Source organism: Cinclus cinclus, chromosome 1, assembly GCF_963662255.1.
Source record: "Cinclus cinclus chromosome 1, bCinCin1.1, whole genome shotgun sequence".
NCBI lineage: Eukaryota > Metazoa > Chordata > Aves > Passeriformes > Cinclidae > Cinclus > Cinclus cinclus.
In genome coordinates, this window is record NC_085046.1 from 118,430,762 (window position 1) to 118,454,424 (window position 23,663).

Below are 23,663 nucleotides of genomic sequence, written 5' to 3' on the forward strand. Positions count from 1 at the left end.
TCTGCTTGTAAATCAGCTTGTGAATCACTGTTGTTTTCAGCCCAGTGCCTTAAGGAAAGATGTTTCTGCCTAGGACAGTAGCACTGTCTGGCAGAGGAGGGAAAGATGGTTTCTCCTGGTAGCAACTTCAGTCAGGGTGAGTCTGCCAGAGACTTCATGTATTCGAAGTTTCAAGGACTTAAGCTTACTGCTAACTACTGAAAATGGATAAAAAAAAGAAAGGTTTTTTTTTACCTTAGGTTTATTTCAGTGGGGAAAATATTCAGAGTAACACAAGTGATCTTGTCATGATGTAACCTGATAGTGATAACCCCTGTACATTGTTTTTTACCCAATAAATTTTCAGCCCCTGTTTTCTAGTGAGGCAGTTTTTATGTGGACTTAGATGATTTTGTAAGGTGTGCAACTCTGTCTTTGAGTTCTAGCCCTTTTAAATCTACTGTCAAATTTCAACTGAAACTGATAAATTTCTAATCCAGGAAATTTCCTCCAATTCCCTTGAAATTGGTGTCTGGCTAGAAGACAATCTCATTAGTACCATCCTGAAGGTTCAGTACAAGGTAAAGAGTTACCACTGCAGATTGATCACTGTTATGGCTCTGAGACAAGCAAAGCATCTGCTGCCCTGCTGAAACATTTTGGGACAAGCTGTTTGAGTTAATGAAAGAGAGGCAAAGAAGAAAGCTGGACAGGATTACTTAGGGAGAAGATACTCTAGGAAATATAAACATCTGATATTAGCATGAAGGAATTATTGAGATGTAACACAGATCCCTGAGAATTCAAGATTCATTAGGTTTGCAGCTTGCAGAGTAACTAACTCTATGTTTCTTGTGTATTTTCATTTCCCTGCCAGCCTGAATTTTAATTTTATTGTGTGCAAGGTGTGTGCTTTTACCATGCAACATGATACCAAGTGCAAGCCTGAATTTAAAATTTAGAAGATAAATGCAATTGTAAATACTGCAAGCAGCAAATAATATGCAAAGCAGTGAATAACATGGCAGAATGCAAACTTATTTGTTAAGCTACCTGTTCTTACTTGAAAACAGGATATTAAACTTAGACTAAAAAGCTGTTTCTTGGCCTGACATACTTGTTATAAGGTACTGCATGTGAACAACTTCTGAGAGTCTTCTATTTTAGAAAATTAAATGGAGTACTGGTTGTAATTGCTAAAATGAAAAACAAGAGCAAAGAGGAAGAATAAACATGGAGAAGAAAAAACAGAGCGAAGTAGAAGGTAACTTATAGCTAAGTAGAAAAGGAACTAATATGAGTGTTCAGAAGAGGAACTCCTCTGTTATTTTCAGAACTCAAAATACAATTTGAAAAGCCATGATAAAAATCAGAAGAGAGTGAGATTGAAAACAAAGAAATAAATAACTACACTTCAGTGCAAGTCTTCAGCCCACATAAAATTGCAAGTGTTCCATTTGTCTGCTTTGATTGTTTTAAGAAATTACAGGATACAACTTCCATCACGTCAAATTAGGAGTACTGCAGTAGAAGTCATGACTGCCATGCAAAAGCAAAAGGATAGTTTCAAACACTCCAAGTCAGATACCAGTGCCATCTTTTGTAAATGTGAGCCATTTTGAACAGAGCAAGAGTCTCATTAGTTTTTGCTGTGGTTCACAGTGTCACCATGGTACACAATACTTTGGGTTTGCAAGTTCATTGTAGTAACTGCACTGCACCTGCTAACATCAAAAGTAGTGCAGCTCCCAGTGCCTGTTCTTGCATTTTCTTTAATGACCCATGAAAGCATCATTCCTTGTATGTGACTATACTGGCAGTAGGTGTTATTATATCTAAGACATTTTGACTATTAATGTATCAATTATGAAGAAGAGCAAAATGTAGTGAAGGCTATACTTCAAGACAGGTGGCAGACTGGAAGTCTGGAATATTCAGAATATGAGAAGTTCACAAACAACAATTATTGAAAAGATAAGTTAGGGTAATCATCACTTTAGAACATCACAAAATGTGAATGCGGGAAAATAAATAAAAAATAACCTAAAGGAAGATTTCAACTGAAGGCTGTCATCAGTTATCATAAATAGCTAGCAGACCCTGTGCATGATTAGTGAAGGCTAGAAGGATGAGGGAAAGACAAGTACAGTAAGAATACACTAAGTAATAAGTCTATTTAAAAAAAAGCATGGCCATGGGCAAAGATGAGGCAAGAGAGGGGAAATATGCTAGATTTAAATATAAGGATCCAAGTTATCTTTGATATTAGATAATTTGAAGTCAATGGAGTTGTAAAAGTAGACAGTGGAGGCTGTTGTACATAATTTTTTATTTGGGGCCTTTCCTTATTTAATTTTTTTTTCTTTTTTTTTTTTCTTTTCTCCTCTCCCTGCAGTCAGGAGCGTTGGTTTAATCTAAATATTAATTTTTGAAGCACGTTTATCTTCTGACCTTTTGCTTTGGAGTTGTGAAAGTTTTGACAATTTCTGTATGTTTCTCTGTATTTACTACTGCAGTGATATCAAGACAATACATACAATATTTGTGCATAAACTACATGCAAAACAAGAGCTATTGAAGTACAATTTAAAAATTAAAATAAAATCCAAAATTAAATCCTAAAATTAATTTCTAATAGATACAAAATATTAGCCACCTATGCATATAAAGCCAAGGTTTTGCTGTGAGGAACTGTGATCATGGCAAGAAAGATGGTGATTCACCTTTGGAAGAAAAAAAGTGAGGATGGAAATGGTAAGCAAAACATTGAGATATTGAGCATCTGAACAATAAATTAAGATTTAATAGGTTTTGTGTGTATGTCTGTGATGTTAAATGCATGAAGTTTATTCATTCCTGGACTAACCAGTAGAGGTTACAGTGTGCCTTTGTGACAGAAGGAGTTTTGAACACAAAGGTTTCATTTATTGGCATAATGTTTTCTAAGTTATATTGTTATATTGATGTAGCCCAAATTTCTTCTCTGTAAAAAAATGGTATATCTTTGAAGTATCCAATAATGAGGGAATAAAATAGAAATGAAAAGAATTATAGTTGTTCCATTGTTTTTAATTCTCTTCAGAGACACTTTACAGTCCTGGGAATAATTAAATATAAATAAATATGCAAATAATAGGATTTGTCAGTTTTGATTTTTAACCAGATGCAAAGAGAGACAAATCCAATTGTGTCTTCAAAAAGATTTCTCCCTTTATTTTATTAAAACCAGAAGTTACAAGGAGATTGTTTTATTTTCAATATGATGGGAATAAAAACTTGAAAAGGTGGTATAAATGAAACTATAAAAGAACAACATTATTCTTAAAGACATAATTCATAATAAAACAAGTGAAGTCACATATTTGTCCTTTTTAATGTAAGTAAAGAGCATATTTTCTGTTTGTCCAAAACATTCCTACATTATTGCAGAACTTTAAAAGATTATTGACTTTAGTATTTTCTTATTTTTGAATCTATAAATGCTGACATTGAAGTATTAATGTTGCATGTAATCCTTTTTTTGTCTTGCTTCAAGTTTCTTCTGATGAGTAATTTCAGCTTCAAGTTTGTTCAGACAATTAAAGTATTGTCCAGTAGGCTAGAAAAAGTAATATTTGTGTTATATTAAACATGCATGTATTGTTTTAAATAATTATTACAAATCATTTTGTACAGTTTATGTGAAATGCAAATGAAGGCTAACTAATTTTATCCTCATACGTAATCTTTGCCAACTAAACTGAAAATATGAAGATTTGAGATTGAGAAGATATGACATGCTTGCCATGTGCATGTTTTACAGTTTTCATGTAGAAATATTCCTCTTGTTGCATGCAGTTTTCAGAGCACGTGAAGGCAAATCAGCTGGACACATGGGTTTCATGGACTCATGGGTGCATGTTCTGCATGTTCTACAGAGAGCTTGCCATTCATTGTGATAGTTCCCTGTTACAGTACAAAGAAGTGACTAAACATTTATTTCCTTCTTCAAACATTGAACTGCAAACCAAAGTCCTCATTTCTCTTCTACATGTAGAGAATACAGTCACTTCTAATTAATGCTTGCTTTAATGGAATTGTTTCCTCTTGCTCACCTGCCCCATCTCTAAAAGATTACTTTGGTACACCACAGGAAAATGCTTTTTCTTGTCATAGAGATTACTCTATTTTTGCTTAGAATATTCAGAAACTGAGTGAATCATTGTCATGTTTGTGTATACAAAGGAAGCTCATGTATAATTTAATTCCTGTTGCAGACTCAGTCAGTTGCTTAGAGTATAAATGACTAAAAGGAAATGTGAGTTAATGTCTCTGGAGAGTCAATTCCTCAGAACATCACAGATTTAATTATTCAATCACTATCACCTAACTGCACAAGTACTCTAAGTAATGTTGGAGATAGAGAAGACTTGTCATGGTGTCTGAAAATAGTTTCCAGACCTGTTTCTCTGTTTGGCTGTATGGGGAAATGTATCCATGTGGGGGATTTTATGAAATGGTTTTCGTGCTTGGATGTCCTTAGATGGATAGAAAAATCTTTGGACATATTTGTTCTGAGAGGAACTTGTTTTCCTGATGATTTTCCGGAAATGGGTAGCAACTGGGTTATGTCAGTCACAAATAATTAGGCTGAATTTATCGTTGTGGGCTTTTTAATGAATATTCACAAAATTATTTGTTAAAAAAATATATTTTTTGGGTAAAATTTTTTCTAAATATATGGCTGGTTACCAGGGCAAAATATTGTTAAGGTCTCACAGAGCAGTAGCTATTTTTTTGTCTTTGACTATTAATTTTCTATTTATATGTTCAAAAGCATTGGTGAAATGGCTTGAATAATATATTTGCTTAAGGAACCTAAGATCCTGTGTTAAAACTTCCAAATTATATAAATATTGTAGTTATACCACCTGTGACTTGGGAATTGTCTTTCTGATAGCCTGTTGTTTAGAATTTATTTTAATTATATGGGTTTGATTTCTTTACATTAGCTATAATTTATAGTCTGTAAATGGGCAACAGTTATCAAGAATTCACATCATATTGAGTCTTACATAGAGAAATGCTCCATAAGAAATAGAACATTAATCAAAGTGGGACTTTCACTGGTGTGTTGGGAAGTTGTGTCAGCCTTTTGAAATGGTTCTTAGCTTCCTAAACTTAACCAGACTGTTTTGAAGTGCTCATCCCAGAAGGAACTTTAATTGTACATAGATAATTGCTAAGGTCATTTGGGAGCTGAGCAAAGTCTTTCTGTGGATATGCTGAAGCACTGTTAGATGTTACACACTGCTTCTCGTGTTCGGAGAAATTTAAGGGGTGTTGAATTTGGAGGAATGCAGTTTAAATGATATGACATAATTTTATGAAGAATCAAATGTACATGTGCACTAATTTCAGTATAATATTTGTGTCTGTAATATGGAAATTGATCAGTTACTAAGTTTTGAAAATTTCCTTGAGCTTATGGATCACCTTGCTAATTTGTGTTAAATTTCGAAGTAGCAAGACTTATCCATGAAGTCTGCATTCGTTTAAAAAGCTGTATCATAATATCAGATATAATTTAATTTATGCACATTACCATATTTCAGGAATTTTAAAACAGATGAGGAAAAGGTAGAAAGGGGTAAGAGCACAGCAATAAATGGGACTTCACCACTGGAAACAAGCTATTGGAATACAGAACTGCATCCTTAGTGACTGCAGGTTAGCACTTTGGAGTTGGACCTCATTCATCAACCATTTGAGCTAACAGTATTTCAAGGCTAGTGAGGTTTGGTAGTGTGCCTGAAGATCAAAAACCTTGAATTATTTGGCCTATTTGTGTTGACCTAGCTTTCTTCTTGGTGCAGTCCTACCTCTTTCCTTTTAACTTGAAATAGACCTTTTCTGCTGTTGAGGTTTTTCTTTATTTTCTCTGTTCTTCCTGTTGATATGGTCTGTACTGTGACTTTATTTCATTTTTAGGTTTTCTATTAGTGAAACTGCCTGCCATCTTGGAAATTAGTACAGATGGTTCTTTTTGAGAAGGAAAATATAATAAATTAGTAATTTATCTTCTGTGATACAATGTACTTTTTTCTGCTGCCTCCATCCAGCATATGATGATGATTGTGCTTCCTAATGTTTTGTGTTTCCTTCACCCTTGTTTTTTCCCTGCTCTTAGAGGAACATTTGATATCTAATGCTGAATTGGCTTTCCAGTCTAGAGTCTCTGACTCCCTCTTAGTCAGTGATAGTGTAGAAAGAATGGTTAGCCTGCAGTTTTTATCCTCCACAAGAAAAGGACATAAAGTCACTGCCAAGGGATATGGTTCACATTCTGTTCCACTGCTGTGGACTCCAAAGTTAAAGATGTCTCAAGATCTACCTGAGTTTCACAGCTCTCATATTAAGGAGCTAAAACCTAAAAGGGAGAAACGTGAAACGCTTTAGATAAATTTTCATTCAGTGGAGTTATGGAAAATTCCCCTTGAGTTCAGTGGAGTCATGATTAAATGTTAGTGTGCCTTTAGAGGCAGAACTGTCAGGTAAAATTTTCTGATCCATTTTCAAAATGGTTTTAATCTTCTGAAATGAGATATTCTGGAGAAATACGTCGTTCATATCCAGAAAATAAAATAGTGTTGAGTAAAAGCAAATGTATCTCTATGATACTAGATACTAGGCTTGAACTAATATTTCATGACCTAACATGCTGTAATGCCTGATTTATTTTCAGGCAATAAGTTGTTCTGCAATATTCAATGAAAGTGTAGCAACCAAATGTATTATATGTACCAGTAGACCGTTTTCCATTTAAGCCAGGTCTCTGTCTTGTATTGTAGAATGCTTACACAAGCATTGCAGCAAAACCAAAAACCTAATTTTGTCCTTTCCAAACCAAAAGCATGAGCTAACATAGCCCAATAATGCACTGGACTCGTAGGTTACACAAAACAATCTGACAGAATAAACAGCACCTATACAACATCTCCAACTCCACATGTTTTTCAGTAACCTAAACTTTCTTTAAAAAGCATTTACTTCTCTTTATTAAAAAAAAAGAAGAAAAAATACTGGAAAACTGTGTGGTATATTTGAAACTTTATTAAATGATAATTTTATTGGATATGTGGAATGGTTTTGACATACCTGCTAGTTTATCTGCCTGACCCAGCTGGGGAAATGAAATTATAAATTTTTTTTCTACCCTCTTTGGAAAGATGTCAGTGGTATGAATTTAATCAATGAGTGAGGAAGAGCATGTACTGTCAGCTGTGATGCCATTGGTATGCTGATGGTATCCAGCTCAGTGTCTGCTTCTCAGAGTGTAGACAGTGCAGTCTTCCAGATGTCCCAGTGTCTGGCCAAAATAAGGAGAGTGATACAAAACAGATGGTCTTGTCTCAGGACAAAGCAGAGTTGATGCAAGCTGATGGAGGGATGGGGCTGGAAGAAATGGCAGAACCTTGGTCAATGGGTGCCATGCTATATTCATTCTCATCCTGGATTCACAGTTAGCAGAAGTAACAAGGAGCACAGTTGTTCCTTTGCATCTGGGCAGAGGCTGAAGAGCAATAAAAAAGATCCACAGTGTGCTGCTTCTAGTTTTTTTAGCTAAGACTTTTGGTGATTATCGCAGAATTACTTGCGTGTTACCGTCACAGTCAGGACTTTAATCCACCTAAGGGCTTGCTAGGAACTTTCACATACAACATACGAAATATCTGTTGCTAAATGTGCCTGTGCGCACAGAGAGTTTAGAGATTTCTTTGCTTTCTTCATGCCTGTCCAAACTGTCCAGTCTGAGATCACTCATACATGAGTCCCTGAATTAACAGGAACTTTTCTAGCACAATAGGTGCAATAGTGCCTGACTGAAAGGCACTTTTTCTAAAATGGGAGATGTGCTAGTTTATCAGTAGAAAATTTAAGCTGTATAAGCATCTTCCTTCTTATTTATTGTGATTCTCTTTCATGAAGAAAATTCTCTGAAGGACAAGTAAAATATTTGACTATATTTGGAATTTAATTATTTTAATTACAAATAGTTGGGGAAATAAGAGATATTTCCTCTGTAGGAATTCTTTATGTGTGTAAGTTTATGAAAGAGAGCATACATACTGGCACTCTGGAAATCTTTGGATTAACATTTAAAAAAACAAAAAAAAAGAAAAAAACCCAATTCTTGGAAGATTCAGTGTTACTGAAAATGTTTGGCATAAGATTATTTGTAATTTTTACACTTTGCCTCAACTTTCATTTTAATAAAAGGTGTATGAATTTCCACTGGCCTCTTGACAACCTGGCCAGGATTAATCCAGCCAAGGTGGATTACTGGTAGAGTAATTTATGTGGCTGCAAAGAAATATGAAGGTGGCATTCAGTGCAAAAATTGATTCATAAAATGCTAAACAGGATAATATTTTCTCTGATTGGCTGCAAATGCACTGTATTTGCTCTATGTTTTGTGAGGAATACTGAACAAATGAATTACTCATTTTAGCTCATTTTTGTAAAATTTCATATAAACAGCATGCAGATTTTCAGTTTAATTCAAAATAGACTTAAAGGAAAATGTAAGCAATAATATAATGTGAAATTATGTATTGCAGATATATATTGTAAGGCACATCTGTACTACGTTAACCAAGTGCACTTCAAAATATTATGGCTCTCTCTCCTTTGTTAAAAAATAAAAAACACAAACTGAAACCTTTTAAATATGCATTATTTCTAATGCTTTGGTATTTTTGTTATGATTTAAGAAAACCTTAGAGATTTATTTCTATTATTATGAAAAAGGGGGTTATTTGGTGGTTTTCTTTAAGAATGCAGAGTTCAACTGTTGCCCAAATTACACATTACTATAGTGGTTGCAGGAATGAGTGACATCAGAATTGGAGCTAATTAGAAATACTGATCAAAATTAGCTTTTCATTTTAAAAGTAGCTTTACTTAATGCTAAAGTGAACAAAAAAATTACCAAGGCAAAATGTTAAAATGCATTCCTTTAGATGCTTTCTAAACTCCAGAATTTTGGGTGTTTTTCTGTATTACCTCATTATGACCTTTTTGAAATTCTGTGTTAGTTCGACGCAAGCACTGGTGTACCGTTGCAGCAATTGCAGTAACACATTGTAGAATGTGATTTAGCAAGTGAAATATTCTAAATTTTATTTTATTGGAAATGTAGAATTAATTAAAATGCTCCAAACAATACTAGATTCCCATTAATATATAAATAAAGGTTTTGAAATAATTCATTAGCACCGAATGAAACTGCCTAGTTGATAGCTTAGACCAGTGAGTTTTAAATCCCTACTGGTAAGGAGAAACAATAGTTATTTAGTCAGTTATTTAGTCAGATGGGTGAGCAGTGGTTATTTGGTGATGTTAGATCCTTGGATTACCAGGAGGGGAATGATAAGAGGACACGATGCCAAGTCTTTTCAGCTGTGATTATGGACTTTCTCATGTAAGTAAAATGAGACCATAATGTGCTCTGAAGCCCCTGCACTGCATCTTAGAGATGCTCTCATCTCCTAAGTCAGTGTTCCATCAGTCTTGCCTGCAAGTTACTTGTTTTCAGTCACAAAAAAATATCACACCTTTTAGAAAAAGAGAGAATAAGCAGGAGCCCTGTGGGCCAGTGCTTCATGTAGTTTTCTAAGATACTGAGGTGTTCTTTAATGAAACTAGGATATCTTCATCAGAAAAGGCTACCTCCTATGTTAATTCCTGCCACAGCTGGGGAAAAATGGAAAGAGGAAGAAACTGGAGAAAGATTCTTCTCTCTCTCTTGTGATTAGAAGTGAGAACTTGAATTGATTATTCATTGTATGTTTCAGTACCTGAAACAATGCTGAAACCCTACTCCCACATTGGTTTTGTGGTCTTTAGACTATTCTGCTAGATTGGCTCTGACAGCTGATACATGTAGAGATAGATGTACAAACTCAAAGACTCAGCAGCATCATGTTTCAATTGGATTTCTGTGCATCCATCAGTGAAAGCACAAACGTTTAGGGAATTTATTGTCAACTTGAGATGCTTCTTACATAAGATGTCTTCAGAACATTGTGTTCAAAAATCTTAGGTACACCTAAGGAGTGAAAGTCTATTGATATATTTATTTAGGATGATATTTTTATCAGAAGTCTATGGCATGGGTCAGAACCAAGCAAAATTCTGCTATTTGAAGATATTTATGGTAAAACATATTAGAACATATGTACCAGACTAGCAGCATTGTCTGCTCCATGACACTGAAGAAACAAAATGAGATGTCCTGTAGTTAGTGTACTGCAGAACATAACTCCAGTTTTGCATCTATTGAAACAAGTGTTTAAAATAACATTTTTAGGAGGGGAACATCAGATATTTGAAGTTAATGATTCCTCCTTGTCTAGAAGTCTAATTTCTGCTTGCCCCAATATTTCTTTAGGAAATACTTTAGGACTTTTTATTGGAATCTCTTGATATTTGGCAAGATAATTTGTCTAAACCAAATTGATTAACATAATACGACACATAAAAATATGACATATAAAGCAGTTTAAATGCCACAAGCAGAACTTCTATCAGCAGTCAGATTTTGTTGATTTGGGCTTTTTAGGTTGTTTCTTTGTTTGCTGTGTTTTTGTTTTTTGGGGTTTTTTTGGTTGATTGGAGGGATTTGTTTGTTTTCAAATGAGATTAGTAGAGTATATTAAGAATCTGTGCTTCAGCCAACAGGCCTTGACAAATCAATGCTATATACAAGGAATACATCAATGTCTGCCACAATGTCAGAATACTACCTTGAGAAATTAATTGCTTCAAAGAAAGAGGCATAATTTTACTGGTGTGCCAGAATTCCCTCCTGGCATGCAAGTACATAAATCAGAATTCATTATCTGAATTTTTACTCTCACGTGAAAACATTTGATTCTTTTCTTAGTGTTATACTCAATGAGCAAACTGAGCTGTCATAGACTTGTTCCAGTTTTGAACCTTACACTTCTTGAAGTACTTCTACAAAATTACTACATTTTTTAATGGAGGAAGGAGACAAAAGTGACTGTATCATATAAAACAATACAACATATGATCTGATTAGGTGACCCTTCTGTGCAACTAAGCTTTCACTGTATTTTATAGAAGTTTTGCATAAGAAGGACTCTGTCCCTCAAGTGAATGGTGTGCAAGTCTTGTGTTTGAAGGCTGATTCCACACCCTGTCATCCCAAGACAATAAGCAATCTTGCATTTTCTAGAATACTTGGCACTAGTGAGTGCCCCTTTCCCTCTCCCCACCCCTTCCTCACAAAAAAGAAAGTAAATCATTGTGAACAATCTCCTATTTAAAAATGTGACCTTGCTATTGGGCTATATTCTTGTTTAGTTAAAGTAGGTAACTGTTTTCCCCTCCTCCTTTTTTGTGAAAGTTTTCTATTAAAAAAAATCACAAAGATCTATAAAAAAATCACAGCATTATTATTAATATAGAAAACATATGGTTCTATGCTATACTATATTACACTTGTGATCTTTATCTCAGTTTCAATTATTTTTGTGTATTGTTGTGGCAAAGCATAAAGATTGCAGCTGTGTGAATTCATTTGGTAAATTGCTGATTTGAGGAAAATGTAAGGTTCTTTTTGCTTGGTTCACATGTTTTTTTAACACACAGAACATATTTAATGGAAATTTCTTTAGGACTGAAGCTGGGTCTTCACATACCCTTTTTAGAGAATAGCAGACTGAACATTAAATCAGAGAAATACAGTGAGCAATCATGTATTAAAATAACAAACTTTTATTAGCATAAATGAGAGTGTTGCATTTATGTGAACTTCCAGCCTATTACTATGCAGAGATAGATAACAATTCTCTAAGGATTTGAGAAGTTTTGCTGTATTCTTGTCTTTCATGACACAAGAAGTCACCAGCTTGGCTTTTCTTTCTCTCTTTTCTCTATGAATTACCTCATTGCTGCTCAATAAAATCATGGAGCCACTCAGCTGTATCATCACTAGTTGGTCTAGCAAAGAATACAAAGAAAGAGAAAAGATTCAGTGTCCAGACCCTGTAACTGAATTGACTCTCCAATGAAATCCTATTTTCCTAAGACTGGTTCTTTCCAATAGAAACATCTGAACCCTTGTAGCTCTTTTTTAACTCTTAAAAAGCGCTGTTGGGTTCACTGATTGTATTTATTTTAATAACTTTCTTATTTGTGATCAAATATTTTTCTGCAAAGCATGCATGAACTGTTGAACAATATATACACATACAGTCAGAGTTTAGTGCCAACATTTCTGTATGATTTATTGTTTTATTGATGCTAAGTTCTGTTGTTTTGTTTTGTTTTTTAATTAAAAGCCTTCAATAATGAATGGGGTTGATCTGGAAGATGGCTTATAAACCTGCTTACAAACTCAAAAATTCCCATCCAAAGTTACGGGTATTGCAAAAAAGGCAGCTTCTCAAAGCCCAGTTGCTTTAATGAGAAAATGTTCAATATCTGCACTGTAAATCTGAGGTATCCAGAAGAAACTGAAATCATTCCATGCTGATGCAGAGGTGCAGTAATCAAATCAAATCAAATACTGCAGTTATTCTTTGGATTTGGTAGATGGAGTTACACTTCCCAGTTTAGTTGTGTTATTAACAGCTTCTTCTAGATTGCCATGGACAAATTCCATACAATGTTGAATTCGATCAACTAAAATTCCATGAGAAAAGTAGCAGTTGTATATTATGTAGGTTTTTGGTACCTTAAATCTGTGTTTTGTATGCACATTACTGCTGTTGGTCTAACAGCATGTCACAATAAATCAGTACTGCATACTATTCTGCCTACTTGGCTGTCGGCTACAACTACAGGCAGCTCTTGAATCCACATTTCTTGCACTTTTGAGAGTGGATCTCACAATCCTCTGGTATTTGACTAAAAATGACAAAACAGTATGGGTTTGATATCCAGATTCAAATAAAGGGTATCAGGAAGGGCAGTGTATATCATTGCTTTGTCAAAACACTTAGAGCCAAAAGTTAATCAAGTAGAGCACAGCTGAAAACTTTATTTAAAGAAATCACATCTGCTTAGTGGGAGAAAAACCTGAGACATATGCTTCAATTTCTTTTAACCTGTAATTCATCCAGTGGTTTACATCTGTTAAAAAATATGGAACTTTTCACACCTCTTTAAAGCACAATTAAACTGTATTTATTTTAATACATAATGTGTTCCAAATATGTAATGCCTTTTCTGAAATGAGTCATAGATGATTGATTTCATGGCTCTCTATCATATAACCTTCCAGGTCCTTTGAATTAGTTTGTGTATTAACTGTACATGAAATTTAAAGTAAAAGGTGTTGAAATGGTGTAAAATTATGCCAGAAACTTCAGTACACGTGTCAGTTTATATCAAGGCAACAAATTGGCTGGGGGGTGGGGAGGAGGAGAGTTTTCTTAAGCAGTAAAACAAAACATTACAGAGAAGAGAATGTAGTTCAAGGACTTCGGTCACAAAATTTTCATGTGAGTTTAGCCTAGCTGTTATTGACTGTTGCTTATTAAAATCCATGTCTCCACAAAAGAGTGTTGTTAACAGGACATGATCCCGACAATCTGACCACCCTGCCCTGAGTTTGAAGCGCAGTGGTAAGAGTAGGGTTGATGAGCTATGAAGGACAACCAGAAGTATTTTTGGGTAAAGATTTGGGGGGTTGTATCTCATTCATTTGTGTATGAAAAGCAGTTTGGTTCTCCACTGTGTTGATAATGACTACTTGTGTGTTTTAAATTCTGATTGAATTTATTATAATTTAAAATACTCTATGCCTCCTCAGATTTTAAAGTTCTCTGTGACTTTTCTCCATCTTGTATTGGGATTTAAAATATTTTTGTACTTTCTGCTTAATTCAGATCTTTTAACATTAGGTTTCTTTTGTAAATGTAAATATATGAAAATACATGTGTATACAATATCTGAAAGACATTTTAATCAAATTGTGACATACATAGTGTACCATAAACCACAGGCATCAGTCAGTACATGGAATGGTTACGTGGTCAGTATGTGGTCATTTAAGAGAAGCTAGATAGTGTTTTGCTTGTTTTCATTTCAACTAGAGTCTAATCAAGTTATAAACAACTGAAAATTGGGCTTCATGGATAGATGAGGCATAGAGAACTTGTGTTAGAAAAAAATACTTTGCGTTTTGCGTTAGCAAAAGATGCAGAGATTAATCTCTAAAGAATGGCCAGACTGTAAACCAAGAAAATTGATTTACAGTCCAACTGAGCTACACTGTTCCAGTGTCATCTTGGGAAAAAAATTCTCTGAGACCCTCTGCTGTCTCCCTTCAAAATGTGAATGATTTTACAGTAGTTGAAAATTCAGTTTTTATTATGAGTTGCCCATATTATAGAAATAGGGTAGATTTGAGTAAGCACTTTAAGGTCCCTTTCAATGTGATATATATGTCCATTTCACATTTTCTCAGTTTAGCAGAACACTTTTATTTTAGCAATATTTTTTCATTGCTAAGTGAATAGATGGTAAAAAAACACAGTACCATACACTCAAAAAAATATTTTTGTCTCCAGTATGTCCAGTGTGTCAAATAGAGCTGTTGGACAGCATCTCTTGATGACAAGTTTTTTAGAAATGAACCAGATAAATAAATATTTAAAAAATATGCAGCATGTTTTGATGTGGAAATGATACTGAATATTTTTGAGGAACCCCTTATAAGAGGGTGATAATATATAAAAATAGAAATAGTCTGAAATATCCTTTCCTATTAGTACGCAAGTAATTGTTTCCTTCCCAATTTTTGAGCAGTCCCATTTTTTAGTGATTCTGCAGGTGAGGCTCCTTTATTGCTACAAAATTTAATCATGTGTTCATCTCATTGTTCTGTCTTGTTGCAGAGGATCTTGATGATCTCAGAATGGAAGGAGTAACGAGTGTGGTGTCTTCTGGGAGTAAATTCAATCAAACTCGAAGTGCTCATACGGCTGAGCCTCAAGCAAAGGTCACATTGAATATATGTGCAAGATGTGCCAGGTAAAATCAAAACAAAACCGGATCATGCTAACCAATACATTTTTTCCCCAGGTATTTGGCTGTGTATTGTGCTTATGGGCCAGGTGATGACCTCTCCTGTGCTAAAAAAAAATAATTACTTAGCTACTGGCTACCCTATGATCTCTGGCATTGGAATTGTGCAACTTATGTTTATGCTTGATATGTCACGTAACAGTGAATCAAAGAACATAGTTAGTCTTAGACCATACTTCACAGCTTGAAACTATTTTAAGCCCTTCTGTCTCTGAATTTCATTAGTTATTTGAGCTTCTGTGGTTTTTCAGGGGATGAATCAGGGAATTTAAGGGTTCAAATCCAATTTGAAAAGCACCTGTATAAATGGAGATTTAGTTGCACAGGTGCAGTTCAGGATTTCAAATAGTTGCTTCTTAGCACTTTATAATCTCATCCTGTTTCACCTCTGAGAAATAATTTATTCAGGTTGAACCCCTTTTGATTTTGACAGCTGGCAATAATTTTTGCATTTACAGTATGAAGACCAAATAAACGGGTTAGTATTCCTGTAGGTTAGTCAACTCGAGAATGCAACACTAACAGAAACCCCTTAAATTTCCTGGATGAATTCTTCTGTGTAGACAAAAACTCATTTGGAGAAAGGATTTAAGCCTGTTTAAATGACAAAACTAGCCTTCTCACCCTTCTGTTAATGGTTCAGATTAACAAGAACAATGTAGAGGCATGCCAATTTTATCTGCCTGCCTTTGCCAATGGCTGTTCTATTGTGTTGTTTGAGAGCGGATTAGCTGCTTGTAAATAAAAAGCAACCTGTGGTGAAATTAAGTCAAAAGTTTGGCCATATGCCACCCTACTTTTTTCTACTTTTTTCCCCATTTTGTTCGTAAATTACTACTTTTCTAAAGCACTTATGTAGACAGAGGGGCTTCCAGACATTTCCTTATGCTTTGGAAGCACAACCACAGGCAGACTGAATCACTTGTGCAATCGCATCTCTAGCAGGGTTGTGGAGCCTCAGGGAACTTCAGCTTGCTGTACTGTCAGAGCAGCAGAGACTGGATGACCTTGTAATTCTGGAGAGTTTTGCTTGTCAGCAATGTGGCCTTATGCTTTAAGAAAAGAGCAAACATGCCAGTCATTGGATTCTTCCCAATTCATACAAACAAATTGCTTATGTTGTAAAATGTTTCCAAACAACTTCCTACGTGAAAGTGTGGTGCGTATTTTCACCTGGCATCTGTTGACCATGGATTAACAGGTAGAGAGGTAAGGAATATAGAAACCTTAAGTTCTCTAAATTCAGAGCTTCCATAACATCTATTATGGATTACTATGAACGTTAATTAAATTTTGAATTCCCTTAAGTAGCTGGTAACAGCAGGTGCCAAGATACTATATATTCTCTCAATCCTGCACACCAGGGAACAAAGGGCTCAAATCTTGAGCTAAACCTAGCAACCTTGGCTATTGGTATTGTTCCTTAACTGCATGTAATAAACTATTCTTCCCTTTAAAATATGAACTGGGAGAGAAAGATCTCACAAAATCCCTTATGTCACTTCACCTATCAGGGAAGGCAGAACAATACTTTATTTTGCCTGTGCACCTTCAATAATTACCCTGCTGTGTTTAAGGAAATAGGTGAGGAACTGGGTGATACCTTAATGACTATGATTTTTTTCACTCTTGTTGCAGTTTAGCAGTTTCCTTAAACTTTGGAAGAATTAAAAAATACACCATCTCATCAGGAGCAAGGGAAGTCAAAAGAGACAAACGGGTATTTCTGTCGTATTCAGTAGTGAGGAAACTAGCATTTTTTCTTCAAGGTGATATAGTCTATCCATTCTTTTGGAGCATTCCTTCCTTCTTACTCAGGGCACCTTTCCTCTCTTCAAGACAGTTATTAGTACAGTTAGCTTTCTCTTCAGTACCATCACAGGGGTTTAGTCTGGAGCCTTCTTGGAGCAGCTGAAGTAGTAGGTGCAGACAGTTGCATGAAACAAGTGGTTTCAAAGTCATGAAGACAGTTTTTTCCTGTTTGGCTTCAAGAGCAATTAGATTTTATCTTAGTCAATGATACAGCCATCGAAAATAATGTGCTATAAAATTAGGGTCTGAGTATTTGGATCATCTCACTGTCTCAGTTTCTCAGTGTTGGCTTTTGTTTCCATTGTCATGACAAAGGCTAATATTTAATATAAGGTCATAATACAGAACCTATTAGTGTATTAATTTGTTTTAGAAATTATATTTTTATGTTTTAATATTCTATTTTCTAAGTGGTCTCCTGTGCTCTACAGTGTATGTATAAGTACTATGTGATTTGATTGTAGACATGCTTGAATACAATTTAAAAAGAAGTCAATATAAGTTGTTATGCATGCTTTTGGTTACAATTAAGCAGGTATCTTTCCTCTTCATGTTACTCATTTTTCAGTCGTACAAGGTGATTTGAAATGAATTAAACTATTAATTACTGTGGTGTTGAATAGATAATAGGGTTTGTCAAATCAGATTACCAGATTAGGTTTGCTGAAGGTATTTTGGCTGTCATTAGGAGAAATACGACTTTTTACTTGAAATTTAATTGGCAAAGTTCCAAATATTAGGAAATGTGTGTCTTGGCTCAGACAAAAAGTTGAACTTTATTCATGCATTTGCATAATTTGTTTCTTTCAACCTTGCTGTAATTTTAAAAAATGCTTTGCTCTCATTACTCTGCACTCAATTTACCTTCTATGACACCTCCTTCAGAAGTTTTCCCATTTTCTTGGGTATATTGGAGCTTTTCTGAGAGAGGATAATTTAAACAATTGAAGGACAAATTAATTAGCTTTAATTAATTTGTCTTAATATTTTGTATCTCACCTCGAAAGGACAAATATTCTTATTGAAGTTCCACCCTATTTATTAATTAAAATAGCGTGTAAATTTTGGATGATCCTGCTTCTAGGATTACATTTTTTGCCATAGATCATTAGCGCTCTCTCATTATTTGAGAATTAGAGTGAACAGGTCTATGGCTCTTTGTAGGTTACCTTAGCCTGAGAAGAGTACTGGTTTCATTTTGTATGCCCTGTAAAACCATCTGCAATAGAATGCATCTCTACATCTTATATTTCTGTGGTTTCTGGAGCTTCCTACAATGAGAGCACAGTGACTCGTGGGAAGAATGGACTAAACCAATGGTTTTCCTCCATGCTGAGATGCTTGTGATCAGACTTCATTTAGTGCCAGTTTAGCTCCTTCCCTTTGTACCACAAAAAAGGAATGCCAAATACAAGTGAATGTAGTTAGGGATAAAAAACCAATTTTGTTACAAGGCAAACTAAATCCAGTTTATAATGTCGAGGAAACTTGCAATGGTGTTGAGGCACTGGATTTGGGAAAATATTATCACTTGCCCTAAGTCTCTTATACAAAAGTACAAATTTGTGTATCATAAGAAATGAGACTCAGAATTGACATAAACTGAAATAGAATAAAACTTTGAAACTTGTAACTTTTTAGAAACTGGTATTTAAAACCTTCAATCATGATAATTTAATCAATCATCTTCAAATAATAAATAGGTAGATAGATATCACAGACAAGGTCAGTAATTTTTAAAAAAGGTGAACTTCTCTACCCAGACATCCAGGAAATAAAAATTCTTTCAAATACTTTCAAACTGTCTCACCAAATTGTTTTTTACTGCTTATGATTTAAAAATCTAAAAAATCCCCCCAAAACAACCAAGACCCAAAAAAACCTTTGCAAAATGTCCCAAGAGGGAGATGAGAAATTAAAGGAAGGGTTAATTCTACTGGACTATAAATTGGTTTGTAGTCTGGCATATAACTGTAAGAAACAGAGAGCTTACTGTTTTCTGTATAGATGTTTCACACACGATGGGCAAAATGCAGATGGATAACAGCTTTAAGAGGTTTTTCAAATGAGGAAGTAGCTAACAGAACAATGTTATTCCCATAGCTGCTCTTGGACTACAGGGCAAGTTAAGTAGCATATTAAGTCATCTAAATAAAGGGGTGACATCATTCACAAGGTGGAACAAAACAAGGTTTATAGATACAGAAGAAAGGCTACAGAAAACCCCTGTATTTGGAAGGTTTGCTTTTTTCTATTTAGCCTGAAAATTAGCAAGGACACTTCTAGTAAAATAGATCTGGATTTAGATTATTTGAGCAAAATTGTTATAATAATTCCTTCTTTTTCTAAGGGCACAGCTGGTCTGACTGACTTATAAAATAGACTGACTCATTCTGTAACTGTTTTTTTGTGAATCCTTTCTCACTTACAGGCAAAAAAAAATTAATTTCAGGTTTGGCAAATGAATCATAAGACATCCTCACACATGAACAAAACTTGTATGGGTTAAATAGTGATTTAAATGACAATTTGTAAAAGCCAAACAACACTTCCATATTTCTCATGTGTATTGTGACTTGCACATTGAGCACTTTGCAAGAATTTAATCAACCATAAGGTAAAAGATAATATTAATGTACTATTGAACGAATTACAGGGGGTTTTCTTTTTCTTTTTTTCTTTTTTTTTTAAGGACCACCCATTAGCCATGTATGCCCACTGCCATGCTCAAAAGTTAAATCTTGTTCTTGTGGAGTCTTGCCAATGCATTCCTGAAAGTAAGAAGCTTTTTGTTTTTAATAGTGCAAGGGCTGCATTCATTCTTTTTAACATCAATAGAATACAAAAAAGGGGTTGCATGTGATTAAAAAAGAAATGGGATTATAGAAAACATACTGTGCCACAAGCTTGAAGGCTTCTGAACAAGAATGTTGGGAAGGAGCACTAGTCGCATACAAATGTAGGTTTGAGATGCAATGTTTTAATTAATATTTTAAGATTAGCTAAAGCAAAAGGACAGTGTAGTAAGGCCTTTTAACATATCAGAGGAATCAAAAACATAGGTATAAACAAACAAAGTACATCTATAATTAAAAAAAATTAAATAGAGCTTTTCTTGCTCTCACCCTTCAGATGTGGAGTACAGTTCAAGTGTAGCAACTTGTATCCTTGAGTTGTTAATGTAGAATAAACAAGATGCTCTGTGCATGCTGCCATTATAGATATTTTTGGATATTTCTGGTTTGAAGAAAGTACTCAGAAATTCTCATGTCAGTTTGCCTTGCCTGTGAAACCTTGCCCTGCTCATCATCAGTGACTTTACTCCTTTAAGATGTCTTGTCCTTCAGTCTGCAAGTTAGTTTCTTTATTTACCAGTTACCTTTTCTTTAACAATTTGGATTTTTTTTTGAAGTTTGGTTTTCTACAGTGTAGTCGCCACTACATCCATACATACCTGAGATATAATCCCATAAACTATGTGGTGCTATGTGAAATTTAGAGTCACGTCTTAGTTCTCTGCAATATGTCACTGGAATTTGAGCAGATCTTCATTACATAGAGCCTTGACAACCAGGAAACCTGCAGGGGAGGAGACAAAAGAAATGAAGGAGCCAGCTATAATTTGACATAAACTTCAGAATAGTGGTGGAAACTGTGAAACTGTGGTTTGAATTGGCCATTATATATCTCTAGTAAAGAACAGGAGTTATTTGTTTGGCTGGGGAATTCTGTGGTATTAATCTATCTTCAACCATTTTATAATCTTAGAATTAGTATGAAAGTGCTTTATCTCAGTAACTCAAAGGTCTGACAATACCTTTATCTCAGTAACACAGAGGTCTGAGACTTGAGGTCATAAAGAAGCATTTGGTGGAAAACTTGATAATGACCTGTGAAGAAAATAGTCTGAAGCTTGACTATTGAATCTAGTTAAACATCAAAAGCAGAAAAGCTGATGACTGTAAAGAGGGAAAAAACTGCTGTTAAAAAGTTATATTACTGTATGCACTGTCCCCAGACAACACTCCTGAGGCTTCAGACAACAAAGAGAAAAATTAATGAAATTAGTTACCCCTATGAGGAAGACCATAAATAGTGATTAAAGGGTACATTTAAAAAACAGACAATGGTGATGGGCTCCTGGAAGATTTCCTCAAGAAATGAAAGGAAGACTACTGAGCTTCCTCAACTTTCACTCTGCACAAGTGCCCTTCCTTATTGTTTATGACCAGTCTCCTCTCATTGTCATTGTGTTCCCTGAACAGAAACCGTTGGTAAGGTTGACTTGTGTTTTGGAATGAGATAGGCTCTGCTACCTTGTTCAGGCATGTAATCCCAAAATAACTCTAGAACGAGGGATGGAAAGGTGTCAGGGAATGGATACTGCCCCATGCAACATTGGGATAGAGGCTGACCAGGTAGGGTGAAAAAGGGGCAACATCTGGCATCCTCTATAGATGCCATAGGTCCTGGAAGAAGAAAGGATGTATATTTTGCTACTGGAGCTTTTTTTTGGCACTACATCTAGGTTTATGTTCTGCCAAATTAGACTAAGCCATCCAGATGCTTTTGCTCTGTTTTCAGCAGATTGCTGCTATACAAGTCAAACTGTAAGATTTCTTTCCTGAACTGAGCATTCTGACATCAGTCACCTCAAAGGGAGTAATACCTTGAAAATGCATGCAGAACTAAATTGAAATTTCATGGACTGTCTTCCCTTTGTCCTGACCATATGTAACAGTGTTTGCTGCCTGGGTGATGTAATAAAAGGCTGTGTCTGCATTGAATTCTAGCAGAAGTTCTGCATGTGCAAATGTTCCTTAGCTGCTACATGAATTGTCAAAACTGCTCTGTGATGGAAATCTGCAGATGCTAATTTAAAGGTGGTTCTGATATGTTTACATGAGCTATAATCATCCCTTTAACTGCAGTGTTAAGAGGTGATGGCATTAGAACAAAACCTGATCCCAGTGAATATAAAATAACTCCGTTTTTCTTTATAGACTCTAATATTATTAATCAGTAATACACAGATGTGTCAGAAAGAATAACTTCTCAAGTGCTCCATATAATCCCTTATTTGACTCTGTACACTATGATGTAATACTGGGGAATGGGCACAGGTATATATGTGGTTTTGTAAATGTATTTGCATCAAGAATAGTCTGTATGTTTGCCCAGTAGTGGTTAGGCCAGCTTAGTGACTCAGTTTCTGGCAGAAATTTCTGTTTTGTTAATTTTACTGAAACCTGGGAACAAATTACTTCAAAGTACCAAGGGGAAAAAAGTGCTTCCAAACTGAGGTGATTGGTACAGAATGAATGTTGGTGGAAAAATTCTGTGATTAGGACTCATGTAGTCTTGGAGAAAGTTTATGTCTTCAAATCTTATCAAAACTTTTGATTACCTACACGTACCTTTTTCTTTCATGTCATGTATTTCATATGATCTCTCTGACTGTTTACTATTTCCAAGTGGCTATTGTTATAAGAGAGAAAGTACTAAACATTCCAGATGACTCATGTCACTATTTTACATTCTTTTTTCCTTTATCTGTGTTTTTGTAACCTTAGTTTTATTGGACCTCTTGTTTTAAAGAGCTGAATTTTCCTCATGTTTGTTTCTGCCAGCTTTGCAGACTTTGTTCTAAACAAAATGTTTTATTTGCATATTTTTCTTTTTAATAGTGGCAAACAAGTAAATTAAACTCCATATGGTAGTGCTTTATAACTTTTAAAAATCTCCTTTCACTTTGGAAAATTGAGAACAAACCCCATATTTTTCCTTTGGCTAAGTTGAAACTTCTTATAAAGTATAAAAACAAAAATAATTATGGGAAAAGAAAAAGTTGTGCAAAGAAAAAAATAGTATGTATTCCCTTTGCCTTTTCAATGTGTTCCATTTGGGCAGTGATTAACTTGCCCACTTTTGGTGCATAAATAACAAAAGTAATGTATTCATTGTCTTTTGATTTTGTATGTGCTAAGTACAGCTAAAATGAATCACTTTATCTTTCCTTTCCTGGAGTGGTGTACCACTTTGGTATCTTGTTCTTTCAAAGCAAGACAAAAGCGCTAAAGAAGAAAATAATTCAGAAAATGTTCTTACTGGCCCTAGTGGTTATCAGAGACAGAGACCATAAATAATTTTTTAAGATTTGGCAGGCTGACTTGCTAAGTTGTCAAAGTAACACACTAACTTGCCTTTTCTTTCACTGTCTTGTGTTTCTTTAGAACGTCTTACTGTATGCAAAATAGAGAATATTTATGTGATTTCAGAATATTTTTTGAGTTCATGGATCTAAGTTTGATGTCTGAGATGCACAAGATAGTATAATTTTTAGTCCTAAACCTTAATTAGTTCCATGGCAAACTCCCAATGAATGTGTGTTTTGGAAGAATGGCCAAAGTCTATTTTCAAAGTTTTAACAGTGTTTTGGGAAGGCAACAATATAAGATAGGAGATTTATGTGAAGTGCTCAGACAGAAATCCCAGAAAGATCAGACTTCCTTCCTCCTTTTTTTTTTTTTTAACATGAACTTGCCACTTGGTAAATTCACCAAGCAATAATTTCAGTCCTATCAGAAGTTCCGCAAAGTACTGTGATAATAAAAAAAATCATCATCTGGTTATCAAAAATTATGATAATCTGTGAGGAGACCAGTGTTTTTAGATTACTTATTTCCCTCTGTGTTAGATTTAACAGCTGTTTTATTTTGTTATAGTATACACAGGTGAGATAGACTTTTTTTTTTGCCTAAATAGCTGTC

At 34.8% G+C, this 23,663-nt stretch overlaps 1 protein-coding gene across 1 annotated transcript in view; it reads left to right on the forward strand.

Moving 5' to 3' along the window:
* The window catches only part of C1H8orf34 (chromosome 1 C8orf34 homolog), a 139,658-nt gene that overhangs the window by 80,395 nt on the left and 35,600 nt on the right, over nucleotides 1-23,663 (forward strand). The window contains exon 8 of the mRNA XM_062502207.1: nucleotides 14,892-15,027. Coding sequence (XP_062358191.1) covers nucleotides 14,892-15,027 — 136 coding nt within the window. The remainder of the gene's footprint in view (nucleotides 1-14,891; nucleotides 15,028-23,663) is intronic.